Here is a 21,199-nt window from a genome sequence, read left to right on the forward strand (position 1 = left end):
AAATGTAAATATTTACTTCTCTAGCATTTTCCTGCTTGAGTTTCTTTGGTATTGTTTTGGAATATGTTTTTTTTATAAATATTAAATGAGTGAGTGGCGAAGAGTGTAATTCAAATAATAGTTGTGCAAATTATTTAACCAGAAAGAATTGGAATATACTTGTGAACTAAGTTGATTTATTAAATATATATATTATGTATTAAGTCTGCCACAATATTTGTAAAACCCCCACAGAAAACGTCAGACACCCTATGAATTATATATTTAAATAATCAGCGTGACAGTTTGAGTCGATTGAGCCATATCCAGCGGTTCGTCTGTACTATATATACCCGAAGCAGCCCATCAGTTTTTAAACTATCGGTCAAAAATTTTGCACACGTCTTGGCTGCTCATTCCTGAAGTTTCAATTTTTGTCCTAAAGAGTTATCCAACGTAGTGAAGCTTCTTATTTCGAAAACAAGATATTTTAATAGAACAAACTCTGCTCTATAAAAAAAGGTGCGAATGATTTTTAAATAAAATTATACATCAAGTAACGTGCTTTTCAATAGGGACGATACAAAAGTAGACCGATAGGTTAAACAAACGACGCCATATTTTCCCCGCTCTTTTGATATCTCTCTTCAGTACGGTTTGTCATTTCATCATGGAAATACATACGATCCAACAACGAGACGAAATTATTAAAGTTTACTACCAAAATTCGGAGTCAGTGGCCTCAACTTTAAAAGCACTACGTCTAATTTATGGTAGTCATAATCGTCATGTCTGATCAACAATTGAGAATCTAGTGGAAAAATTTGAATCCACAGACACACAACAAAATGTTGCCGTGTCAGTGAGACAAAGAAGTGCCCGTAGTGTCGAGAATATCGGTGCCGCTAGGGTATCAATTGAGGAAGACCCAAATCAGTCTCTCACACGTCGTTCTAAAGCATTAGACATTTCTGTGATGCCCTTGTGGCGAATTTTGTAGAAAGATTTTGGCCTGCATCCATACAAAATCAAATTAACGCAAGAACTGAAGCCGTTTGGCCACCAGAATCGTTGTATGTTGGTGAATTGGGATGAGCAGCAAAAATTAAAACGATCTGGATTTTCATCGAAAAATCATCTTCAGCGATGAGCCTCATTTCTGGCTGAAAGTGTTCGTAAATAAGCAAAATATGTGTTATTGGATAGGCAGCAAACCACATGTACTCCATGAGTCACCATTGCATCCCGAAAAAATTGCGGTTTGATGCGGCTTATAAGCGGGCAGCGTCATTGGGCCGTACTTCTTCTGTGATGACCAAGACCGACACGTTACTGTGAATGGGAATCGCTATCGCTCAATGATAACCGAATATTTTTTGCCCGAATTGGATGATATAGACTTGGACAATATGTGGTTCCAACAGGACGGCGCCACAAACCACACAACGAATGTCACAATCGATTTATTGAAAACCAAGTTTGGGGAACGTGTTATCTCACGAAATGGCCCAGTTATTTGGCCACCTCGGTCGTGCGATTCGACGAATTTAGACCATTTCCTGTGAGGCTGGGCAAGCAAATCGTCTATGCCAACAAGCCAGCGACGAATGATGAACTTCGTACGAATATCGAACGTGAAATTGCAACAGTACCGGCCGATTTATGCTTCATTGATATCCCAAACCGTTCTTGTTTTAGTTAAAAACAACTTTTGTAGCGCTCTTATTTAAAAACCCGTTATATTTAATAAGTTTCGCTCATGTATATATAACAATATGATATCATGTTGTTGTTCCTGATCAGTTGTGCAGTTTCTTACAACTTCAACTGTACTAAAATAAACTATATATTCATAGTAAGTCGTTACATAGAACTAATTACCTGTGTGGCTGTGTGACGAACTGCAAAAACAAAACTGATATAAAATAGTACATAAAGATATCAATGAGTATATATACTTAAGTTTAGCTAAACTCATATTTGCCTTATTTCCTGGATTGTAGTCTGCACTACAGTTGTCAGCAAGATATTATTCCGGCTATTCACCCCACTAAATCTGGGCAAAATAAAAATATATGCATATATTTGGCATAATATGTACGTGTATTTGTTTATTAAATAAGAAGTTGATATGTTTATGCCAGGGAAATCGTTTCTTTATACTAATAGGCATGTGTTTGAGTTTGAATTTTTTTTCCTCCTTAGACGACCCTTATTTTCTCTTCGCTTCTATTGTTTTTATATTCCTTTGTTGTGTTGCCTTCAAAGGTCGCTGTAATTTTGCCTATACAAACGTCGCTTAAGAAAAGTGCCAGTTGTTGTGGCACCATCAGGTCAAATATATAAATATATAAGCATATATAGTTACACAGGGGCATTTTTCCCGATATAACTCAGTGTGTATCTATGTACATACGTATGTATATATGTATAAAGAAATTTAATATTCGTAGCAACTTGAATTGTGGCCGTTTATGCTCCACATTTGTGTGTGTAAATATGCGTTTATAAGCATGTGTATTCGCCAAACAATAAACTTTTTCATTCAGTTTGGTGAAAACGCTGCAAAATAAGTTTTTATGCCACCAAAAAGTGGGCGGTGTACATAAAAGCGAAAGTGACGAGGCGCATTGATGACGCGGCCGTCATTAGTCTTCCACTTCTTCAGAAAAATTTCCAACATTTCACATCTTTTGAGAATTGCGATTTTTTTTGCCACACAAAGAAATCAACAGAATAAACAAATGAAATCACAAAAACGTGAAACGCCGGTAAACAGGTTTTACATATGTTATAAAGAAGAAAGCAGTAAATGCCAGCCGTATTCCTCCCTTGCGGCCATAAAAAATGCGTAACGAATTAAGAAGAATTTCTTTTTGACTCACTTTTTTCCGCCAGTTCTCTTTACTCACAACCACATGCATGCATAGAATGGATGTATATATAAACAGGAAATTGACGTTTGCATATTTGTTTCCTTATTTTCAAGAGCTTCAAAGTGACGCAAACAAACGGGCGCATTTTCAATTAATGTCACCACTGCGTATGAGCAACATTCCTCTGCATTCACTCGTGAGCGGTAACGAAATGCTCATTACCAAGCACTATAATTTATATTAAATCTTAAAATAATAAATTTTCAAATGTATTCATATCATTTTACGACTCTTATTATTGACTTTTTCTAAGAAATTTTATAAAATTCTGCATTGTTTTGTGAGCGTGCTGCTCTGAATGCTTATATTCTATTTTTCTGTTGTGAATATCTCACTCACACAAACGCTGTTGATGATTCACTCAGTCTTCGAAAAAAAATATATATATTAACAATAAAGTTTCAGGCAATTAAAATAATGATAATTGAAAGTATAGCAATGGAGTACTAGTGCGTATGATTAACATTTAATAGCATGTTGGAATTCCACAATATATTCTGTGGTATTTTAAAGAGTTAATTATTAGTATTTGTTATGCGACCAATTTGTAAATTTAAGTGTAATTTAAATTTTTTTTATTTACTGGATATTAATAATGAAGCCGTGGCGACAAAAAAATTCTAAAAACAAGAAAAAATGCTAACGTCGGTTGCACCAAAGCCAGAATTCGGCTAAGACTTGACGTGCTTTTATGAACTTTACATGGCTCAACCTGATTTTTTCATATTTATAAATATGAGGAAAACTTAAAGGTCCGCTGTTTTACAATTTAGACGAAAAACGCTGAAAGAGGTACAGGTTACAGGTTATCCCACTAATCTAGGTTGAGAAGATAGTTGAAAGAAACGTTAGCATAAGTGCAAAATATCGAATGAAAACTATTTGAAATCAATAATTTTTTTTCAAAAATCAAAAAATTTTCATTGTTTTTTGAACATAGCTTGTAAATATTATAGGGGATCCCACGTTTCCTTCTGATTGTACAAATTTCATGGTAAACTTGTTCTGCTCATTTTAAATATAAAAAAATACTTACCACATAAATTAAGTGTATAAATTTGTAAAGTTATTCCGTCAACTTATTTATCTTACATGCATATACATATGTTATTGATAATTAGTATATAAGAGTGCGTTACCTTAGAGTTCATATATGCAGTTCGTAATTTAATTGGTTTCAATTTTGCTACAGAGTATGGCTTTATATTGGCGATGTCACACATCGTTTCCACACTTATTATTGTAGTTGTAAGCAGTCACATTTGTCAATATACGCAAATGAACACAACGCATTATTATTGGATTATTGGTCTTATTCACCTAGTTTTCCATCTGCATCAGTAATAGAAATACGAACTAAGTTATTTATGACACGAAATTCAATTAAAACTGTGTTATCAACTTAAAACGATTGTTGATTCAATTTAGTAGTACAAAGTGGAAAAAATGTATGACATATACACATACCACGTGGCGTATAAGTAACATGTGTCCAGTGTGTTTAATTAAAACTCAATTAGTAAAAGGTAAAAGTAAAAACTGATTGACTTTATGAAAATGCAAACGAGAGTTCAATACATATAACTTGTGAAATAATATTAAGGCTCAGAAATTTAATATTTTAGAAACTTTAGAAAATAATGTTTCTAGAATATTTGCTGTGGAGCAGTTAATTAAGTCATAATAGTTACTAATTTTAAGGGACCTGCATTTGTTAGACTTTAAATTTTGCACTTCCAAATAATTAATAGCACCAATCATTTTCTCACTCCATATCTGAAGGATTGACAGCTGCAAATTGCACTTCTGTCTATTTTCCGTTTCGTAAAAAAATTCAATTATTTTGTGTTTGATTCAATAATTTGAGTTCAAACAATAAAATTGCTTTCAGCGATTTATAAGGTTAAACAATAATTTGTGTGCAAAATGCATGATGAAGTAGTAAAAAATGTATAAGGCTCTTAGAATATAGTAAAAGTAAATTCAATTTTTGGAAGGGCGTTCAAAATGCTAAAATCTTCTTTTGGTTGTTAACATAGAACATAGAATTTTATTTTAAGAGGGAATACAGAATATACAATATGTATGTCCAATTAGCGCATTATTTGCTATATATTTTCCTCTTATGACCATTAATAAATGACACTCACATAATCCATCCATAAAATTCAATTGCATCTCATCATTTATTTCAACATTGTATATATTTTCCCCCTGAACCACTTTTATATTAATTTTTCTGTTGCTAAGTATTGTAAAAAAAATTTCATACTTCTTTTTCAAATATATGTATATCTATGTGTGTAACGCTGTTGCTTGTCGATGTGTCAACAAGCCATTAATGACAGGAAATTGCTCAATTTAAGCTTTTAATCAACTGCACGAACACCTCGGGCAGCTACGTGTCCATACGAGTTCGTCGCTTCCATTCAATCCTGCCTGTCATGTGCTTATGAGCTTGGAAACTAGAACATGTTTTGCAAATCCCTGGTGGAAAAGTCTGTTTTATGCCAACAGGATGTTGGGTGACAGAAGATGATGCAATATTGAGAGCACACAGCGGCTCGTTCAGGCAGTGCTATGTGCTGAACACAAGTATATAATTGCGCTTATGCAAATACTCTACTCTTATCCGCAGTTATTAACACCTCAGCCCATCTACCAACTCTCATTACTCTTAACAGAGGAACTAATTTGTACAAGTTTATAATTTGATTTCGATGAAATTTCAGACTTCGATTCGATAAGTATTCGATTATTGGTTTGCGCAATTTAGAAACTTTCGACTACAAAAAATTATGATTAACAAATCAGCGAAGCTAATTTTCTGAACACATAAGGAAGTGAATAAGTAATTCTAAATATTTACTGTGAATTAATGCTCTATTCAGCTAATTTATGCTACTCGAGGGTACTGGTAATACATACGGACTATAAGTTCTATAACTCTTTACTTTTTTCTCTCCATTCTGAATTGCAGCACCACACAGTTAACATAATAAGAGAATATTTAGGGTGAAAATATCAACAATCTTACTTTGAAATATTTAAAACATTTATTTCAAAACTAAGAAAAATAACTTTGACAATAATCTTTATATATAAAAAGTGCGTGTCACGTTGTCTGTCCGCGATGGACTCCTAAATTACTGAACCATTTTAGTAAAATTAAGCACACTGTGTCCAGTTCGATCCAACTTAGAAGATAAGATAGTTTAAACAATTCATAAATACAGTGAAAACTCTCTTAAAAGGGCCCCCTATTAAGCGGACATATCCATTAACTGGACAGAAACACTGGTAACCAGACACTGAGAAAGCAGCATTAAATTCGTTATTTTTTGCAATGAAATTTATTCGTATGAACTTATTCAAAATTAAAAAAAAAAGACAAAAAAGTTTTCGCTTTTATTCGTAAATAAATCGTTTACTGTATTAAATAGTTTATTATATGAATAATAGTATAAAATGTATACCACAGCAAAGCGCGGTCGGATCTCTTAGTATACTTATAATATATATACCAATAAGCACACTATCCACTACAAATAGTAGCCAAACAAATTTTAAGGATGCTATTTCTCTTATCACTTTGATGGTAACTTCAGCATTAAAATATTTTTATTCGCTTGATAAAATCTAATGATAATTTAATGATAATGTTATCGTATACCAACGGGAAAAGTAATATGCAATCAATTCCTTTAACAAGTGTATTTCTTTACCTCAGGTGTTGTGTTATTTAATAGGATGTTTATTTAGGATTATTAGCCGATTTTATCGCTATCATTTTTCATGACAAATTTAAGGGAAACAAGTAAGATAAGGGTTGTGTTCGTTTGGGTTTAAGAAAGTATTATTCCGAATCAATCTATTTTTGACACACAGGCATGCAATTATCAGGAAGAAATTCACTCTAAATTTTACTTACATATCGCACACATTAACCGACATTTTCTGTGAAATGTCAACTACAAGTACTGTAGTTGAAAGTAGCATGTTTAAAATGCACTATTCGTGCAAATTTTATTTCGTTATTTTAATTGCTTCTTGATTTGTATACATAAAAGTGAATTAATCAAAAGGAATTTGATATTGTGTTATATGAAAAATAGGCGTAGTTGTATTCCGATTTCACACTGTGATATAGGGATCTTGAAAAAATCTCACGTACCGAGTTTGATTAAAGTCGGTAGAGCAGGCCCCGAGATATGTGATTTCACCAAAAAGACGTCGGTGCCACGCCCAATTGAGATCCGGCTCTTATAAAGCTGCCTAATACCATCTCGGTGATACAATTTAATGCCTTTGAAGTTCTTAGTTATTGATTTATCGCACTTTTAGTAGTTTATAACAGTACCATTATTCCGCCAGTTTTTCAAAATTTTTAACCCACATATGCGCTTTGCTAATTCCGCTACATTTTTGCCAACAGCCACACGCATTTCAACTCGTCTTGTCATCCTGATCATTTATATACATATATATAACCCTATATCTAACTCGATTTTTTACCTTCTTGCGATTATACTTATTGAAAGCGTATGCCACTCAGACATAAGCCTCAGAATAAGTTAATGCGACGTTTGATCATAAAAAATGCAAAAGAAAGGTTAATTTCGCCTTCTGTCACCTTCTGCCATTTTAAATAAATAAATCTTAAATATTTAAGTTGTCTATTCTATTGCACTAATATTATGCTTTGTTTTCTTTTCATTGCAGGTATGAAAAACGAATTGTCGCTAACAAATCGTAAGTTGAATTATTTAATTAGTAAACAAGCACAAAAAATCAATAAATAATAATCAATGTTTAATGAAAATTTAATGCAACAAAATAATAGAAAAGCTCCAAAGTAAATTTAAGCAACATTTTATACATTTAACATATACATACACATATGTACATACAATATACACAAATGAAACTATTTCTTCAATGAGGGAAGTTGTTGCTTATATAACGATTACACACCTTTATACTTAGCCTTCTATTAAGCGTTTGAGTACTTCAAACGTCTTAAGTGGAAAACAAACAAAATAGCGAAAATTACTTTTGTATTACAGTTCAACATGAAGGACATGACTTGTGTTAGTAATGAGAGTTACTTAAGTTTTATAAAAGAAAATTGCAAGATTACTCACATATATAATTAACCATTGCAATGCAGTCACCGACCACTCTCTGGAAGCCTCTGGAGAGAAACAAAGTTACTGCGATTCAGATCCGGCGGCCATCGTTTGCTCTTGGTTTGAATTGTGCTCTCGAACTGCTTCTACTTTGCACATAGCTTTCGCATATCTAAATATTAATTGATGACCAAAATGTCTTTTTGATGTTTTTAATGGTTGGGTCAAAATAAAAAAGTCATATACATTAACTATATATCAGAACAGTTAAAATAGCAAAACTAAATTAGTAATGTTTTTCGCCTACTATGGTTTCATGATGTCTATTATGATCCTCAACAATATACAAATTAGTAACTGTTCCTCGATCGGCAAATCTTCAAAACAGTAATATTTTTATGATTCTGGATCTTTTTTCTTAATTAAACTCATTATACCCTCCTGTATGATGATATCACAGAATCCTGAAAAAATTGTGAGCATTTTTGTACCAATTTTCCGATAAGATTTGATACCTGAATTTTTCGAAGAAATCCATATTATTTGATTTTATCACTAACAATGTCAAATTTACTTTCAATTTTCAGTAAATATTTCTTAGAAATGTTTCACCCTCCTCTGAGAAGGTGACATACATTTTTGCTTCTAAAACTGCAACTCATTTTGTGTGTTAAGTGCAGTGATGCCAGCTCCTCATGATGGCAACTCCACTCGTGACCAATATGTAGATATAAACAAATAAATACCCATAAACATAAATGATTGGTGATAATTTTTATTCGGTAAATAAACTTTATGTATATCGACAAAGTTTTTATGAAAATGTGTCGACGTGGTTAATTTCAAACCGAGTATAAAAGTAACTTGAAACGCCGCAAATGTCTGGTAATTGTGGAAAAGTTGTCATGTCGTGGATGTGTAGATTTGTTGTCCGTGTGTTCAAAGCAACAAACAATGAAAGGCTGTATAAAATTTATGGCCATTAACGCGGCAAATAGTGCTTAACTCAAGTAAGTGGAGGTGAATGCATGCAGAAAAGCTCGTGTGTTCGGGTTGAGTGAATATGTGAGTCACTTAATACTCGGTCATTTGTGTGCATTCCTGTGTGAAACTCGTCCGGCAAAAGTTTGAAATTGTGCATGATGAAAATTCTAATAAGCGAAGTTTCCTAATTTATGGATTAACTGTTGTTGAACTATGCAATCGGCGCTTTGCCGAAAGCACATTTTGCCACCAAGGTATTTTACTTTCGCCGCATAAACGAGGTTTTTGTGACGAATAACAAATCTCTGCTTCTCTCCCTCGAATAGTTAGTCACGGCTCACTTTATTATTTTTGATTATACTATAGGTATCTACTTACCAATCACATTGTGTCATACCATATAGTGTTGGAAAGGTGAGATTTTAAGCTTTATTAAAAAATGTATTTCCGTTCCGTTCTGGAAATTTCGAAATTTCGATTTACACTGATGAAAGTTTTACACTTATGTAATAATGTTTTAGCGGAAAAATAGCAAAAAGTGCGCAACCAAAATGGTACACATTTGTTTGTTTGATTCGAAACACGAAAAAACTTTTTCGACTACCCAATAGTGAACCTAATAAAGTGCAATCATGTTATTGAAATTCGAGGACGATTTAATTCCCACTTTCTACAAGTCCGTCTGAAAATACACTACGGCTATCTTCTCGCAAGTATTTACTAGCTCACTCTGCTGATAACCAAATACTGTTGAGCGCAATTATAGAAGAAGAAGTGCTTAGTAGAAATTAAAGAGCTCATTAATAAATATCAAAACCTCTTCGATGGTTTACCTAATAAAACTAATTAAATCATGCTTTAAGCCTTCTCAATCCATTTCAACAGATGCGGCGCCCATCGCCAAAGTGTGATTAATCATTTTGACACATTTTTTCTGGCAGGTAGCTCAAGCCCTTAAACTTTTGCTTTTAGCACAGCGGTTGCAACGTTTTCATTTTAGAAATCAATTAAGCCGAAGAAGAAGGGGGTAGAAAGTGAACATAGCCAGCTGAGACTGACACTCTCTAGGTGAAGAAAATTATACATATAACGGTTGTATGAAGGTAGTGGGAGTTGTAGTAAAGAGTATATTTGGCTAACTGTCACTGAGCTGAAACAACCTATAAAGATTTAATATAACTACACATATGGAATAAGTATGTATGTCATGTTATAAATAATGAAAATGAAATTTTTCGTGTGGTTTGAAGGTTTTTTGAATTTATTTGCCATAAAACTTTCAAAAAATTAAAACAAGTTTTTTGTATTTGTATTTGTATATATTCCATTGAGTTTAATATGAATAATTTTAATTATTTCACGCACCCACCTTCTTTGTGTATTAGTTGCCCAGTCTCACGCATATGTGGTACTTTGGTGCACAACTTCCGGAGTAAATATTTTCAGATATGTGCCAGCACTTTCCATATACAAGTAAAAATATATCAACATTTTATTTATTTATGCATATGACCTTATTCGATTTGACTCCCAGTGCATTTGTACACTGAAATTCGATTTATTGCAATCAGTGGAATAGAAGTTCACATTCAAATTTAGATGTACGCGAAAGAAGGTTGATTGCATATTTACATGTACATGTAGGTTACATATCTAAGAACGTAGATAACAAGAAAATGCAAAATGTATGGCAGCATGCAATAGGTATGCACTATAAAATGAAGTGAATATGGAATATTTTTAACGAAGTTTACTTTGACTTTCTATAGAGATATGTAAAAACACTATTTCCGTTACTTTGACAAAATTAGAATATACAAGTACTACATAGTCGAGTCATACAAAGGAAAACAGAAGCAGAAAAACGTGTGTTATTGAGTTTTTTAACACATTTTATTTGTTAAATAAATAACAGAAGTCGATCTCCAGAAGACCTCCAGAAAAAATATTTGGCGGAGAGAAAGCATTTTCTGTTTAAAATTAACTCAAAATCAAAAACCAAAAAAAAAACTATTTTCAAATTTCAGTAGTATTATATCTATTATGGGGATGCTTCGAGGTGATTAATAGCGATTTGTGGGGTGAGAAGAGTCCGATTACGCCCATTTACGAACTTGTTCTTACTTTTTTGCTAAAGAACCTGTGTACCAAGCTTCATCAAGATATTTTACTGAAGTTACAACTTACACAGATGAGCGGACGGACTGGATTTCAACTGACAAATGTATCTGAAAATCAAAGTCGATAGGTTCAACCGTTTCGAAGAAATTTTCCTCACTGACTCATAAAGCAGCCTTTTAAGAAAATTGAGTTTACAAATTTGGGAGTCGATTACTCTAAGTTAAGGAATTCTCACAAATACGCTTAAACTATTAGCCGGATAAATTTCAAATTTCGACTGGTAACTGGCGAATGACACGCGCGACGTTTGCTCCAAGACCTGAATCGAAGCGAACTTACAATTAGACGTTACATATAACCACATAAAAAAGTCAAGCGGTGTGATATCACGTGAGCTTGGTAGCCAATCGACCGGACCAAAACTTGAAATTATCTGCTCACCAAAGTTTCTCTCAATAAAACCATGAATTGATGCGATGTGTGGGAAGTGGCGTCGTCTTCTTGAAACCAAATATTGCCGAGATCACGAACTTTAATTTTAGACATCAAATTGACGGTTACGTTCTCACCGGCTTCATTTTTGAAGAAATATGGATTGATGATTCCACCGTCTCACAAAGCACACTAAACAGTTCTTTTTTCTGAATGACAGCTCTTGAATCACATCAGGATGCTCCTCATCTCAAATACGGCAATTTTGCTTGTTTATATACTTATGTACCATTGAGCCTCAGTGCTGAACAAAATTTTGGTCGAAAACATCGGATCTTCTTTGAGCGGCTTCAGTTCCTGTACCAGAGAACGTAAAATAAAAAAATAATATAAAATATTACACGTTCTCTGTTTGTACAAGCTGTATTTTGTACGCTTATAATTTAAAATGCGCCAAGTTGTTCCAAACGTCAGTCCGAGTTGCTGCCAACGCCGCCGCATCGGCTCTACCCGGTCATAGTGTACATTCTCAGCTTCGGCTGCAATATTTTCTCGACTGCGTGCTGGACGTGGTCCATGTGGTCGAATATTATCCAATAATGAATGCTGGGTCTCAAGATGGGTGATGGTGTTGCGAATAGTATAGTACATTCAGTAGGCCGATTATGTTGACCATAAGTTGAGCGAAGCGCGTGAAACACATTCTTTACACAACGTGAGCTTTTGTAATGAAGTTGAACGATTTGTAAACGTTGTCCAGGCGTACGTCTATCTATGACCATCTATTTAATACTGAACAAAAATAATATGATAGCTTGACACGACTCACGCGTGATATGTCAAAAAAAGCTATTGAAAAAAGTATATCTTCTTGGATCACCCGTTATAAGTTAAAAAAAAGCTTTTAAATATACATATGTACTTAGATGAAAACGAAAAAATGTTTCTTTTGAAATCAATCCTCAAACTATTTGAACTCAAACAATGACACCAAAAATACTTATAAACACAAGGCTCTTTGTTTCGAACACCCTTACATATTCTCAGCAAATATTCGCTATAATCTTTACTGATCCACTGATTCACCGCCTTTTATGAATACTCAGCATTTTACAATTTCTTTATATGTGTCTATACTCATGCATAAGTATCAACGTATATTTGTATTTGCTTTTTGTCTATCCCGGCAGTTGCTGCTTCTGAATTAAGAGCCAGCGGCGGTCCAAATCCGGCGGCGCATCCTTGGATACCCGTTGTGGCTTACTTGGAAACTCTGCCGAGACCAACAAAACCGCCAAGTAGGTTGTGTTTCTTTTCAGTTGCATTTCTAAGCGTTTCTTTCGTTCCTTTCAAGTATCGATTATTAATGGATTGCAATGAGTTTCCAATGAGTTTCATGTTTCCTATGTAGCATACTACATACATATATACATATGAATACATGCAGTAGCAGATTGGTGTTTGTGTGAATATGTTTTGACTTTATGGTGATTCGAATCGAAAAGTGCATGCGCATAGAGTGCTTCTACTGCCACAAATACGGATTTACGATTCCAATTTCCTGATATCTTATGCCAACTCAATTGAAAATGCAAATACAAAGATAAATGGAAACAAATGGCTACTCCACCATACTAACAACCACACTCACACACCGACCAACACCTTTATGTTTTTATAAATGTGACGACAGCACACTTGCCGTTACTCTGAGGAAACAACAGATCTCTCTAATACTTACACATACATACTATGCCGCTGCTCTTAGTTGCTATTCTTGTCATTCGTTTTGTTGCTGAGTGTTGCTTGTTGCGGCTTAGGTTGTTCAGTTACGTAACACTTTTCTTAAGAAAGCGGTGTATATCTATAAGTTTACACAAAGACACTTTAACATATATGTGTGTATGTATATATATAGTATATTTGCTTATGTACATATGTATAAGCTGTGATCACTTTGTTGCATTTTATCTTCATTAAAAACCAATCTACACAAGTGAGCGTAAAAATTCTTGAGTTTGATTAACGCGTTTCCAATTTTCCATTCCTTCATCTCACATGCAATACATATGATATTTTTTCCATCCCATTGATTACCGTTGGATTTACATTTCACTTTTGCATTTGTGCATTTTCCTCGCCACAGAATGCGACCAGACATTCGTTTCACGTATTGGCGGCCCACAGAATGGCACATTCACCGCGCCGCTGCTGCACAATCACAAGAACCATTCGCGTCAGTGCTTGTACACTTTCCTAGCAGGACCCGGGCAACGCGTCGAAGTACTTTTTACATCGTTTAATTTAAGAGGAAGTCCACCAGAGTAAGTAATGAAGCAATGCGAAAATAAGAACGTAATTACATACTTGCCGCTAATTAGCATAACAGTGAACAGTTCGAGTATCACTGGAAGAATTCGGACGAATTTCGTTTGAATTATGCAGATTTAATTACTTGCAAATTAACTTTAAAATTATTGTTTTCATTTTTATTTTCAGCGGTTCCGCCGTCGGTGAATTACCAGCGTAAGTACAAAATTTTGAAGTTATCTTTATTGAAACATTGAAAAGTTATTATTATATTTTTTTTACTACAAGCTATCTTTGATTAGCCATTTCTCTACTCGCGCTGCTTTTGTAAAAACAAAAACGAATTTTTAAAAACTTAAGTATTAAATAAATAATAATTATTCATAGATGTTACTAAGAAGTTGGTCAAGCATCAGAAGGCAAGTTAACCCGTTTGTTTGAACATCTGGTATACTTTGTTCAATTCGGTTGGTTCTCTTCAACACTTGGCGAATCGAGGACAGCTATTATCTCATACAAACCTTTAGTTCCTTAAATTTGTCTGAAAGACTTATTAGAGTTAACTTCAATCCATCACTTACATTGCATTCACTCCATTTTCAATCCCCAGTCACTTATTCCCTCTACGAATATCATTTGCCGAATTGGCTTCTATTTTCTTTACGAGAAATATAGAGTGCCCTTTTGGTGGTATAATATAATACAGTACAGTGATAGCACCGGGTCGATTTAAAAAAATTTATTTAACCATTCGTTACAATTCTTTAAAAACTTTCAAAATAGGCTCTTTCTGCGTCGATTCAGCGCTGCCAGCGCCATTTACACGCATTGAAGGCGTCACGGAAGTCATTTCCCGGCATAGCCTTGAGAGCCGAGGTGCTTGCTGCTTAGATCCCCTCTGTCGTCTCAAGATTGTCTTTATGTCTCCGGATTATACCCAAAGATCCAAGACTCGTCACCTGTGATAACGTTATTCACAAGGTCACTTTCACACATGTTCAAATTTCTTGGTAAATTTCTTGGCACACTTCCATTTGCCGCAAATTCTGGTAGTCAGTGAGCACTTTTGGGACCATCTTCGCGCACACCTTGCGCATGTTCAAGTACTCCGTCACAGTGTCATGCACCACAGATTTTGACAAATTTAACATCTAAGCAATTAAACGAATACTTGGTCGGCGGTCTGAGTCCAAAACTTTGCACACACGAGCCACATTGTCGGTGTTTGTCGACGTCGCAGGTCCCCCAGCACGGTCTTCATCAGCGACCTCTTCCCGGCCCTCCAAAGAGATCTGGTGCCACCAAACACACCACCTCTTGCTAAAGGAATATCTGGGTAAGCCTGCTTGATCATATCCAACGTCTCTGTCGCAGATTTACCGAGTTTCACACAGAATTTAATCGCGTACCTCTGCTCTAATGAACGCTGCATTTTCGGCTTGCATCATTCACAGAAACACATGGCGCGAAACTGTTTGTCCTGACTCTCCAGGTGCTCGGAGACAACTGTTCATTAGCTAGGAATGCCCTTTACCGTACAGTCGAGGCGAAAGGAAGCCAGTCCTATTACTTTGCTGACAAACCCTGTATATTTTAGATGGATTGGCTTTAATACTAAATGGGTTCCATACTTCTGAAATATGTCTGTCTAAAAGAGAGGAAGCATGGAATAAAACAATAACACGCTCACATGATTATCTTCGGAAATTTTATATCCGCTATTTCCTATTTTCTCTATTTCGTTTTATGAGCAGGAGATAGCACTATATGCAATCTTTGTATTGCTTAGATTTCCCTGAGAAAATTGTGTAGTCATACTTAAAGAGGAGTCATGTCTTATAGACAATATAAATATGAGTCCTTAATCATAAGTAAATGCATTCTCATACATACCATGTATCAATCAAACATGATACCTGTGTGTTTGCAGAGATCTTTCTATGAAGCATAGAAAGCATTATTTATTAACTTTTTTAATTCACAAACTTTTAAAATTCGTTTGCTACAAGGCAAGTACTCTTTTTCATCTTTTAGCTGTGTTCACGAGTACATGGATATATATTCGGAAGTGCAGTCGTCAGATCCAGCTGAGCTAATAAATTCACCGTTTGGTGGACGATATTGCGGTACAATACCGCCGCGACGACGTATCTCCATGTACCGAGCTATAGCCATCTCATTTTTTACCAATAAAAATGTATCAACACCCGACTTATTCGAAGGAACTTATAGATTTATAAATGCATGTAAGTACTTTCGGTTAAAATGTAACAAACTACATACATATGTATATATATCGGTATGCATACCGAATACTATTTAAACTATTTAATGAAATATAATGTAATATAATTGTTCGTTCTCTCAGCTGAATATGAAATCGGTATACCAATAGCGGGTTCACCATGTTCCTACACCATTACGCCTAGCATGAGTATCAATAAAACTGGGGCACTCATATCGCCAACCTATCCGGGTGCCTATCCAAAAGATATGTCATGCACATATCAATTTCTCGGCGAATCGAATCAAAGAGTTAGATTAGAATTTCGAGATTTTGATCTATTTTTTGGTGGACCACAGTGAGTACCTCTGAATGCTGGACAAACTGATTTAGTTACAAACATGCATACACAGCACTGGCGCTCCACTATGCTTATTGTATGCATGTTTGTACACTGAATTGGGTAATGCTAATTGAAAACTGTCTGTCTACTCAACAGCTGCCCATTTGACTATGTCAAAGTGTATGATGGTCCCGATAATTCGTCAGCATTAATTGGTACATATTGCGGACAGCAAAGGAATTTAGTTTTATACTCAAGCGAATCGAGCCTTTTTGTTCATTTTTATACATTACCGAGAACAGCGAATACCCAAAATCGTGGCTTTAAAGGAATTTATGAATTTAGCGAAAGTTTTGTTAAATTAGATTTTATACGTAAGTAATTCGTATCCATTTGATGTTCGTCAAACTGTAAAGCGCGCCTAAGCTTGCACCACTTTTGGTTTGTTGATAAGATTGTGGAACCTTAAGGGACTAAAACAGGATTATTTTGAAGAGGTCTTGAATATGTGTCAATTGTGAAGTCAATTTACGATTGAAAGGGAATATTAGTCACATTCTGACTTTTGTAATGTAGTGTTATGATCGCTTCATGTAAAAGTCTATAAGTCACCAATATGGAATGACCAAATAATTGGAAAATGCTGCTTTAAGTATAACAAATATAGCGTAGTTAGAACTATGCACAGATAAAAGAGCGTTATACTTTTTTGTTGTTCAAAATTTTAATTAGATATTCAAAATCACATTATTGGACAAATTATCGTTGTACCGAATTATTTGCCATCTTTCACACTCCTTGGAATTGAAATTGGCTAGACCACTCATTGGTCAATACCCAATGAAGCCAATTTATTTGGCAAATCACAGGAAAATAGGAATTTTCATATTTTCAGCTCAATTATGAACTTGGATGCAGCGGCATTAAGTTCCAAAATAAGCTGCAATAACTTGAACAAACCATTCAAATATGAAATTGCATATAAGCTTCCTTCTTTCGAGTTACTGCAGCTCCACACACAACTTCAGCCAAACCAGAGTACTTCGGTACGCACACATTTTTAGCTGACTGTATGTGATTGTAGATCATGCGCAAGCAGCGTAGATTTTTGGTGCATTTTAGTATCCATAAAATACCTATTATTAACACTACCCATACTAGATTTAATTAGAAATCTTTAATATATTAAATTGATATAAAAATCTTACAACAATTTATTGGATCTCAATTACAAACCTAATAAATCATCTCTTTACCACTTTGTTTCCCAAATACCCCTAATCACCTCTGCTCACTTAATAACTACACTGAAATGCAACAACAATGCTTCGCTCGACAAAAATATTTAATCGGCGTGCATTACCAAACTACTGCAAACAAAATTATGAAAAATTAGGTGAAAATGATGGCATTCACATACGTGGCTCGGAATGTGATCAAAAGATATTATCGAGAAAGGAATCAACGGGTTTTGTGCTCTCACCAAATTATCCCTACCCATACATACCGAAAACTGTGTGTAGGTAAGTAACAATGAACGAATATTATGGTATAAATAAAAGTAATTATATTATCGCAATGTAATGCTTTAAAAAATGTAGCAAGTCCTTTTACAAAAACTATATTTCCTAACTCAATTTTAAAGTTTCCAACTTTAGACTTTCTGACTTGATTACAAATTAAATGAAATTAAATTTATTTCAAAAACTTCCACAAGATACTTCATTTACGGCATGCAAGATGCGCAGCATCTGGAACGTGTACGTCTGGAGTTCTCCGCTTTCAATATACCCAAGGTAGAGCACAAGGATAAAAGCGAGTAAGTGATTAAAACAGCTAATATAAACTCAAAGCCCAATACTCAAAAGTAAACCCTTTTTTATATCCATAGGTCCAATTGCACAGACGGTTATCTTAAAATCTATCTGAAGGGACAGGAAACAGCCGATGCCTATGACAAATTTGACTATGAGTTATGTGGCAATGAAACGCAACGCGTTCTCAGCGATGGACCACGCTTGGCAATGGTCTTCAGTTCGGGTGAGCTACAGGGTCGCGGGTTCAAGGGTAAATACACCTTTGAAACTGAATATAAAATACCTGGCACAGCCGCACCCGATGGCACGTGCAGCTTCACATATGTGAGCAGTTCAAAGAAGCGTGGCGAACTGAACAGTCCTCGCTATCCTTCCAACTACCCATCAGACACGAATTGTTCGTATCTGTTTCTAGGCGAACCGAATGAGCAGGTCACGATCGTCTTCGATCATTTCAAAATTAAAGCGGATGGTAACTCAAATGCAACAGCTGGAGCTTATGGGTAAAGGATAGCGTTTTACTTAATGTATTTTAAATTCAAAGCTCCAAGCTAATTTTACTCAATATTATTATATATTCTATGTCTACGCAGTTCTAGCGCTTGCTTTGAAGACTGGCTGGAAATGTATGTTGTTTATCGTGATAACAACGATCGTTTTCTTGGTCGCTACTGTGGTCTGACAGCACCCGGCCCCGTTGAGAGCCCAAGGGGTGCGGTGGGTCTGCGTATCACATTGCATACGGATCAAGAGAATGTGGCTAGCGGCTTCAAAGCGCGCTACTTTTTCGAATCACCACGCTCCGATGTGGCTGAATGCGGTGGCAACTTCTCAGGTCAAGACTCGGGTATTATCACCTCTCCCAACTACCCAGCGGGCTATAAGGCACCCAGTAGGGGCATGGCTTCAATGGCATGCAATTGGATAATGACAGCACGGCCGGGTTATAAGTTATCAATTAACTTTGAGCACTTCTCCATCGAAGGCGATCCAGCAAGTGAGTATCGGGAGCGTTGCTCCAAATATATTTAAGGTTATAGTAAATATGTTTCGTCTGTATTAGATCGTGGCTGTCCTGCTGCTGTTTTGCGACTTTGGGTCAATGTCGATTCAGACCAACCGCCATTGGAATTGTGTGGTGAAAAGCCACTAATTGAACAGTGGTATTACATTTCCACTGGACAAACTGCTCGTATCAGTTTCACAACCAGCGACAAAACCGTTGGTGCTCCGGTAAGTAAATTTGTATACAGGAATTGGTCCTTATCGACCGATCTTAGTGTTTGTCTTTTGTTCTGCGTTGTCCACTTTAGTTAGTTAAACATTATTAACTGTTGACTGTTGGTCTTTAAATTTAATATGTATTTAAATAATTATTTGACTTCGCTGTTTTGCAGGGCTTCCGCATTGTATGGACTGAAATACAAGACTCTGGTCCTGGACCCCCGTCCATTGGACTGCTCTGTGAATCAACATACCACTTCCAATGCGACGTGGGCTACTGCATTTCCGATAAGCTACGTTGCGATGGCGTCAAAAACTGTGGTCCCGGTGATGATAGTGACGAATTGCACTGTGAGTCGTGAGTGAGTCGAACGGTTCAGTTCATTTTTTTCTTATTTACTTTTATTTAATTTTAAGTTTTCTTCTTCTTAAGTTTACAATTTCAGTTGATTTCCGACCAATGATTCGGTACTTAACAAGACAGATGGAAATTAATGGATTTTGTTCAAATATATTCATTTCGAAATACAACTAATTTCATAACTGTAGTATAGTATACATTTTTACTATTAAAATTACTAATAAAAAAACTTTATAAAAATTAAATATCAAAAATAGAATTTCAAAACTTTCAAAACTCCGTTTTTAACATACATCTTCAAAAGTAATTTAGTAAAGTCCTTTCAATTAGTTTTTATGTACCCGAAATATAACTGTTTTCATAACCAAACGAGTACTGTTACATACATATACTACATTTTTCGATTGCATACGAAATCAAACGAAATTCTAACTAAATAAAACCCAATATTTATACTATAACACATATGTATATATTTGATTGGTCAATAAATCGGACCATACTAAAGTCACATCTTTGCCATGAACTTCCGCCTTATTTTCTACTTGCGTTCTTTTACTCTTTTAAAATGGAAATATTTTTTTATTATCTGTATAATTTCACTTTACTCTGCGTTAAGTTTTTATTTATTGAAAATTTTCACAAGCAAACTTGAACCTGACGACACAATTTAAATATGCTAAAATAGTTTTCTGCTTTAAAAATAACAATATTAAATCCTAATCTATAAATATTACTTACAATACATTACTTTTAGTCTAAACAGATGTTAATGAATTGTTCATCAACAATAATCGTAAACAACTTAAATACTTTATTAAAATATTTAAATATAAACACCCACATAAACAATGAAGTTCATTAAAATGGTTCATAAAAAAAGACAAATAAATATTTAGCGCATGCTAGATACAAAAAGAGACAAGTCAATAATTGGACAACAGCAATGTCGATAGCCCAAAAATGCATTTGAGGCCGATCAGATAACCTAAAACTACCATATATGCTTAATGCTGAAAGAAACTTGTGCGGAGAATAATTAAAAATAAATGAAATGTCAAATGTTCTTTCGAAAAAAATTTGTTTGAAGAAAGATAAATGAAATATCACATGTCCATTTTGTATTTAGCTTGCTATACGGGTCTAAACAAATCTTTGTACACTGAACTTGCATATTCGCACTGCACTTTTATCACATTGTTTGAAGCATTTTTCACGAGATTACATTATCAATTCTGTATATTTCATCACTTGTCCATGTACATAAATATGCCTAAGTTTGATAACTGTCCATCTATAATAAAACTTAGGCTTTTAGATCAGTTTTCCTACTGTGAAT

The 21,199-nt window shown here is 34.8% G+C and overlaps 1 protein-coding gene across 9 annotated transcripts in view; it reads left to right on the forward strand.

Annotated features, from left to right (window-relative positions):
* LOC120774457 (dorsal-ventral patterning tolloid-like protein 1) overlaps positions 1–21,199 on the forward strand; it is a 114,615-nt gene that overhangs the window by 85,361 nt on the left and 8,055 nt on the right. For 3 of the 9 annotated variants that reach the window (XR_005705252.1, XR_005705249.1, XM_040104113.1), the window contains 11 exons: positions 13,728–13,905; positions 14,081–14,107; positions 15,926–16,137; positions 16,260–16,473; positions 16,615–16,832; positions 17,855–17,981; positions 18,176–18,277; positions 18,350–18,778; positions 18,869–19,272; positions 19,339–19,508; positions 19,673–19,850. Coding sequence is in view for 5 of the 9 variants with exons in the window: in XM_040104113.1 (XP_039960047.1) it covers positions 13,728–13,905; positions 14,081–14,107; positions 15,926–16,137; positions 16,260–16,473; positions 16,615–16,832; positions 17,855–17,981; positions 18,176–18,277; positions 18,350–18,778; positions 18,869–19,272; positions 19,339–19,508; positions 19,673–19,850 (2,259 nt within the window). In the remaining 4 variants the exon portion in view is untranslated. Of the gene's footprint in view, positions 1–7,647; positions 7,668–12,799; positions 12,880–13,727; positions 13,906–14,080; positions 14,108–15,925; positions 16,138–16,259; positions 16,474–16,614; positions 16,833–17,854; positions 17,982–18,175; positions 18,278–18,349; positions 18,779–18,868; positions 19,273–19,338; positions 19,509–19,672; positions 19,862–19,932; positions 20,277–21,199 lie in introns of those variants that run through there. The other 6 variants (XR_005705251.1, XR_005705250.1, XM_040104144.1 and 3 more) reach the window with 5 other exon arrangements.

The sequence above is a fragment of the Bactrocera tryoni genome, chromosome 1, assembly GCF_016617805.1.
Source record: "Bactrocera tryoni isolate S06 chromosome 1, CSIRO_BtryS06_freeze2, whole genome shotgun sequence".
NCBI classification, from domain to species: domain Eukaryota; kingdom Metazoa; phylum Arthropoda; class Insecta; order Diptera; family Tephritidae; genus Bactrocera; species Bactrocera tryoni.